Source organism: Falco peregrinus, chromosome 5 (genome assembly GCF_023634155.1).
Source record: "Falco peregrinus isolate bFalPer1 chromosome 5, bFalPer1.pri, whole genome shotgun sequence".
Lineage (NCBI taxonomy): Eukaryota > Metazoa > Chordata > Aves > Falconiformes > Falconidae > Falco > Falco peregrinus.
In genome coordinates this window covers 72,220,648-72,227,884 of record NC_073725.1, presented here as the reverse complement: position 1 = coordinate 72,227,884, position 7,237 = coordinate 72,220,648, and the positions used below count along the sequence as shown (strand labels likewise).

The window sequence follows — 7,237 nt, the reverse complement described above, 5'->3', positions numbered from 1 at the left end:
AATTTGTAAAAGATGATTTCCCACTTTGGCCCAGAACAAATTTCTGTGGAATTTTTTGGCCGTATATACCTGAATTGTTGTAATTGGCAGCCCTGTATTAATAGGGCGGAAGCCACAGCATTTACTTGGAAGATCAGGATAGCATCTTTTAGTTGGGTGTTGTGCAGCAATACACTCTCAGTAGGGATCAAGTTCTGCCATCAGTAAGAAATGGGTGACTGAAATATATGTGAAAGCTGAAGAGTTTTAGGCTCTAAATATAAATGGAGGGTGGTTTGTTTTTTATAAAAAAAAGGCTGTATTGATCCTTCATTCGGTTATGTCTAACGAGATGAAAAGTTATTTTTTAGTATCTTGAGAGCAGTATAAATATCCATTATTGCACAGTAACTGGTCTTCATTATTAAAAATGCAGTAGTATCTGTATTCCTTTCAGTTAGGAAAAAATCAAGAAAACATTACAAATTTTTATTTAATAGCTTATTTTACCCTCTTTATTGACTGTGTGGCTTTAAGACTTATTTAACTTATGCTGTAGGAATCTCTAGTGCTGTTACCTGGGAGACAAAATGCTTTGCAATTATTAATGAGTTTATTTCAGTATCTTTTTCTGTTGAGACTGTGCAAAACAAAGGCAGACCAAAGCAGTCTTCTGCTCTCTTTCAGCTTGGGGTGCATTGCTTCCCAGCATTTGAATGCAGACTTCCTAATGTGTTTAGCTTTATATATCTCTTGATATGTTCAAAGCTTCAATCATTCTTAGCTGCAGCTCTTGGTACTTGTTACTTCTGCAAATCATCTCTTATTTCTCAATTTTGTAACTCCAAAAATAAGGAACTTGGGCTGTTTGGACACCTGTCAAAAGTTTAAGTGACTTCATAGATCCACTGCAGTACGTAGGGATAGGATCTGTTTCCCAGCATGGCAGTCTTCTGATCTCAACAGAAGAGGTGCTTGGGGTCCCTTCCCTCCTTTTTGCTGCATGAAAGTAAAAGGCCTGTACACAATCACACAAGTATCCAATACCTTTCCTGACTTAAGCCAGCCCTCTATAGGCTTGCTGAGAAAAAAGAATAATATAAAAGTAATCTAAATCTATTAAATAAAAGACACTAAGGGTTATCAAACAGTTGAGAAACTTGGTACAACAGGGAGTCAGTATGAAAAATTGAGTATTGTTGCTTCTACTGTTTTTTCTGCAAAAATAGAAGTTGAAGTTGCTTCTAAAAGCTGTAACCTGTTTTTTCATTGTTTGAGGGAGGTGGGGTGGTGGTGGAGTGTGTGTGTTGGGTTTTTTTGTGTTTCTTGCTGCTACTAATATCTGCATAGTCTTGTTCAGATTCCTGAGGTGCTCGCTGGACAATTCTTCAACTACTACTTCTACTGGCAATGCCTACTTCCTCTTTTGCTGTGGAGGCTGTGGTTAAACAGCTTTTGCTATATTTGATTGCATTTATTGTTCTTATTTATTCCAAATTGGTGTCAGGGGAGTGGTAAAAACAATAACTTTCTCAGAAAAAAAGTAGAATATAGACAAAACACAAAAAAAAAAAGAGAAGTGAGAAAGGGCTGCTAATGTGGTGGTGCAATGAAGTGAGAAACCTGTACATACAGTTCTTAATTATTTTAACCTGCAGACTATGGTCCCTACTTCTACAGCATTATTGTTTAATATTATCTTTCCTTAATTTGATAGTACATTTTTTTTCTAATTCACTGAATTGCTTCAGCTCCCTGAAATTCCTTGTACTGAGTCACAGAGAACTTGAAGGGGTGTCCAAGCAATTAAAATTCACAAAATCTATACTGTTTCTGTAGGTCTGAATCAAAGAGGTAGAGGTGCTCAGGACTGGTCTTTAGGTTGCTGGATCCCTCGTATAAGCCACAGGAACATTAAGTGCCTTGGAATGGGATCTGGCACATTGACTGCATGTTCTTCACATTCAGGTGTTACTGGAAATAAAGCACACAGCACTGAACCCCTCCTGGAGGTAGTGACCCAGCTTCTTTTGGCAAAACCAAAACCAAGGTTCATGTCTGTGGCCTGTGAGCCCCTTTCACAATGGAGTCTGTGCTCTGGAAGACACCATGACTTCCTCTGCTGCCTGAAAGGTGACAAGCCTTAACCTCCCAGCTTAGAAGGAAGCTCTGGGCTGTACTGGAGGCCTCCACAGCTGTTCCCATGAAAGCTGTTCTGCCTGACTCCCCAACTGGAGGGCACACCATTTGTTTCTCCTGTGAATGGGCCTGAATTCATGATCCACACATATTTAAAATCTATGAATAATCACCAATTAAAAATACTGACATAAACCTTAGAAGAAGGGTGGGGATCCAAACCTGTTTGTTTCTCAGAGAATGCACTAACTGTCTGGCTTTCATCCTTCATGCAGGGTAGAGCAGTTTCAGCAGAAGGGTTTGTGAGTTCCCCTTCTCTGCGGCAGGGCAGCCCAGAGACCCTGCTGCAGGACTGCAGAAACATGTACCTGAAGCTCCAAAAAAGAAGGCAGTGTGACTCTGTCTATACCACGCTCACTGTCTGCAGTTACAAGAATAGCACAGCTACTGGAATCATGGTGAGTGCTCGTTTATCCAAATGACTAAAGATAGAGCTACTATGTCTGATCTGGATTTTCATCTCTCTTGTGTCTGGTGTATGTTTCAGTTGACAAAAATCAGAAATGGTCTAGGGAAGCCCCTAAAATACATGGTTTCTTCAACTGTCAGTGTAATACTTTTGCCAGTTTCCTTGCCTCCATCATTCTGAAAGTTGACATAGGCTGTGGTTTTGCACCATCATTTTCCTTCTTGGTTTGGGTTTGCATTTGTATTCTGTTTCCTGTTCTTGCTCTGTTTTATTTCAGTGTAAGGTGTTACGGGTGGTTTTTTTTTGTTACATGCTCCAATGTACCACTGTACTGGACTAGTTAAAACTAGTCCAATGGTCGTAACAAAAAACATACACATTTTTTTTCCTAATTGCTCCCAGCTGTAGATAAATGACTGACAAGTCCTTCTGTTAACAAGATGAATACTGTTGTGCACTCTCTCTCCCAAAACTACTACCGAGTTTGTGATGCTCATAGGCTTCTTGAAAACTAGGGGAAGGAATAAGAGCTTTTCTCAGTGCCTTTTCCTCTGTCTGTAGGCCAGGCAACAGCTGGATAATGCTGCAGGTCCTGGTGCTCATGATGTGCTTGCAGAGCATGCAGCTGCAGCCAATTACTAGTGAAAACACATTCCATCCTTGGCTTCCTGATGAAACGCCTTGTGCTAGTAAAAATAGTGTAATAGAGGCAGCATGCTTATAAATCAGCAGTGTTTCAGTTTATTTTTTCACTGGGAAGTTGCAGCATGTACCATAGCACCATCATTCTAGTGCCAGTGAAAGTAACGTATCACTGGTATTCAGGTGAGGAAGAAAGTGGTGGAATTCATAGTTTAAATGTGGACCTGTCAACACAGTGATAGTTTAGAAAATGCTTGATACCTTGCCACTGAAAACAGCTTCATGACTTTGTCTTCATGTATCTGTCTATTTCTCCACTGAGAGCTTTGTGGTAGCTGTGTCCTCTTGGCACAACAATGAATCTGGACTGCACAAGCTAGGCTAGCAAGTTGATGTTTTTATGTTGTTACCATTATTTATGTTATAAGCTGAAAATGAGAGGGCTATGAGTTTTTAAATGTTTATGGCAGACTGGTAGTGACAGTCCCAGCCTAATAAAAGTAGAAACCAAGGTGATTTCTGCAGGAATGCCTTTTGAAGTTAGTCTATCAGGATTTTGCAAAGCGGTCATCTAAACGGGTCTTTCGTTTGGCCTACCTTGTTCTGTCAGCCTTCTGAGAATGCTTGTCCAAAGTTCTGTGAAGTTCTGAATGGCCACAAATATATGAGGCCCTAATCTTTATTTGCACCCACTAGACTGGAAATTCCCAACCTTTTGAGCTCCTAACCTTGCTTGAGAAAATGATATTCTGGGGAAGCTGCCAGTATGACCAGCAGCACCGTAGTGCATTACCTTGGGTTCTTGCCATGTTTCACCTGCAGTGTTCATGCTGCACTGCTGAGGCTCATCATAGTGTTTGGGAAGCAATATGGTAGGTGATACTAGAAGTGGAGGCGTGGAATGGTACTGAAGAACTTCTACACATCAGTGGAAGCACAGCTAGTTTCTGAGGTGAGGAGGCAGGGAAAAGATTTGATCAGACAGCATGAAGAATGAGCTCTGGGGAAAAAAGAACAGCTCTGAAATCTAAAAGACCTTTTATGGTCAGAACATCTTCCATAGTATCATACTTTTTCTTTCCTACAGTAAGTAATTTTCATGATAGACATAAAAGATGTTCCATTAAGAGCTGTAAACCTTAGCAGAATTACTTGGGAAACCCTGTGCGCATATGCACCACAAAGACACAACACTGGTGACTAAAGTCGCCATTCTAAGATTTACCCAAAATAAGTTACTGCAGTTCAGCTTTGTAAAATGTAACAGTTAGGGGACAGGCTGGTAAGTAGATATTCACCGAGGGCAGCACTCTAATGCCCAGGGACATCGCTGCAAAGTCCCTATTGATTTCAGTAGATACTGTATTATGAATTAACTGTACTTCCTTGAAAATTCCTTTCGCCTTGTCTGAGCTGTTGGCTCTGTCTCTGAGCTCTCGTTTTCCAGTCAGCTAGTGTCTTTGGCCTCTCTGGCCATAAATTGGATTCAATACCAGAAATTTTGTTTGGGATTCCTTCTGTCCAGGCTGAATAACTTTGACATACTACTGGTTGAGCAGTTTTTCAGACTGGAAAGTCTATTCAACAAATTTCTCTACTTCCCAATTGTAATGACTCAAACCTGTATAATACATAGGCATCAGCATTTCACTACTTAGCTTCACAGATGAATGCATGTACTCAACTGCACAGCTTCCCTTGCTGTTCTAAGGATTCTCTTTAACTGAATCACAGCTTATGTGCATGAGACTGATGTTTCTTAGCAGCTGTGTCTCTTTTTAAGGCTCATCATGGTAGTCTTCCTCTAAAAGTCCAAAGCAAAAGACGTGTCTTAGCTATAGAAAGTGCTAAAAAGTAGCAACATAAGAAGCAACAAATGCTAAAAATGTACTGGCTGCCTTAGTTCTCCTTTTCACACGCATTGTTTGTGCTATGATACATTGTAAAGAGGAAAGTTAGTTAAAAAGCAGAACTCGTGCTTTTGATTTCTCTGTATTGAGGGGAAGTATCACTTCTAAGTAAATATGATGTTGCCCAAAGTCTACAGCTGATTTTGAAATCCAAATAATTTAGTAAAATCTTAGCAATTCATTTCACTGTTTTTTTCCTAGGGACAGTGAAGCATCTGGCCAGGTTATGTCCTTCAGTGCTTGGCATCTGGGTATGTCACGAGCCTTAGTAGATTTTTATCTAGTGTCAAGATAGTTTTATTATTATTATTTCTACAAATGAAAAAAAAAAAAAAGAAGAAAGAGAAGTCACATGTAAATCTTTTCTCAGAGTTGCAGATTAAGTCTGTAGGAGCACTAGAACTTGAATCAAGTTTTCAAAGCTTAAGCCACTGTTGTCCCCTTTCCCTTATTTTGGTCTTAGCTACAAGATAACCAGTTTTGGGGTCAAAGGCAGAGTACTTCTAGCACATTATTGCTTGCTGTGTTTGCCTGTAGTCTAGTGAAAGCCATGGACAGCTTTATAGAAACCACACCTCCTCCCAGATGATGATCTTGCAGGTCTTTTTGGAAAACTTCTCAGGAGTCCTTAAAACATGGGAAGAGTAAACCAGGAATCAATTGAAATCTTCATATCTTAACACCTATGCAAAGGCAATTTCACTTTTGATCTGTCTCAAACCTAGACATACCAGAAGAAACAATATTGTATTTGGGTTGAAAAGCCTATGAACTGTTCACAGTGAACTTTGCCTGGGCGCATTTACAAGCAGAAATGGCTTAACATGTGAAACGCAGAAAATCTGGTTTGCTCATTGTAGTGGAATTGCATGGCAATGTTTTGGTAGCATGGGGCTACAGGCTGGCTTCTCTGAGAAGATGCCAGAAGGTCCCCCACCATGTCTGATGAAGCTGATGCCAGCCGGCTCAGAGACAGACCCACCGCTGGCCAAGGTCGAGCTAATCAGCAACAGTGGTAGCACCTCTGGGATAGCATAGTAAGGGAAAAATATAATCTGTGCCAGGAGAGAGGAGGTGAGACTACATGAGACCAACAACTCTGCAGGCACCCAGGTCATTGCAGAAGGAGCGGGAGGAGGTGCTCCAGGTGCCAGAGCAGAGATTCCCCTGCAGCCCATGATGAAGACCACGGTGAGGCAGGCTGTCCCCCTCAGACCATGGAGGTCCATGATGGAACCAACCCCCACCTGCAGCCCATAGAGAACCCCACACCAAACCAGGTGGATGCCTGAAGGAGGCTGTAAGTGATGGGAAGCCCATGCTGGAGCAGCTCCTGGCAGAGCTTGTGACCTCACGGGTGACCGATGCTAGAGCGGTCTGTTCCTGAGGGGCTGCACCCTGTGGAAGAGACCGACGCTGGAGCAGTGTATGAAGAACTGCAGCCCACGGGAAGGCCTCACACTGGGGAAGTTCATGGAGAATTGTCTTCTGCAAGAAGGACCTCACGCTGGAGCAGGGGAAAAGTGTGAGGAGGAAGGAGCAGCAGAGAGACAATGTGTGATGAACTGACTGTAACTCCCATTCCCTGTTCCTCCTCCTCAGGGGAGGAGGCAGAGAAATCAGGAATAAAGGTAAGCCTGATGAGAAGGAAGGGGTGGGGAAAAGGTGGGGTTTTTTCTGATTTGAATGGTAATAAATTAAACTAATTTATCCAAGTCACATCTGTTTTGCCCGTGATGGTAATTGGTGAGTGATCTCCTTGTCCTTATCTCAACCCACGAGCCTTTTGTTATATTTTCTCAACTGGACAGGGGAGTGATAGAGCAGCTTTGGTGGGCACCTGGCATTCAGCCAGGGTTAAACCACCACACTCATTCTTAAGTGGCAATCATGATAATGTTTCACAAGATATTTGCACATTTGCTTGTCTGCTTCTGGAGGGAACTGTCCTATGGAGGCAAGTTCTTTGCCCACAAAAAGAAGTCTACCATTCCCACGTCATTATTGACCTCAGTCAAATGCACTTATGCCCTAGAGCACCAAGCAAGGCTTTATGTATCTGGCTTTTGCAGAGCTAAGGTTCAGCAGGTCAAAGAGT

At 41.9% G+C, this 7,237-nt stretch overlaps 1 protein-coding gene across 9 annotated transcripts in view; it reads left to right on the top strand.

Moving 5' to 3' along the window:
* The first annotated feature begins 6,215 nt into the window (after positions 1-6,215).
* Positions 6,216-7,237, top strand: part of CIITA (class II major histocompatibility complex transactivator) — a 43,123-nt gene continuing 42,101 nt past the window's right edge. For 4 of the 9 annotated variants that reach the window (XR_008747508.1, XR_008747507.1, XM_055806318.1 and 1 more), the window contains exon 1: positions 6,220-6,770. Coding sequence is in view for 6 of the 9 variants with exons in the window: in XM_027796333.2 (XP_027652134.2) it covers positions 6,693-6,770 (78 nt within the window). In the remaining 3 variants the exon portion in view is untranslated. Of the gene's footprint in view, positions 6,771-7,237 lie in introns of all 9 variants that reach the window. The other 5 variants (XM_055806315.1, XM_055806314.1, XM_055806317.1 and 2 more) reach the window with 3 other exon arrangements.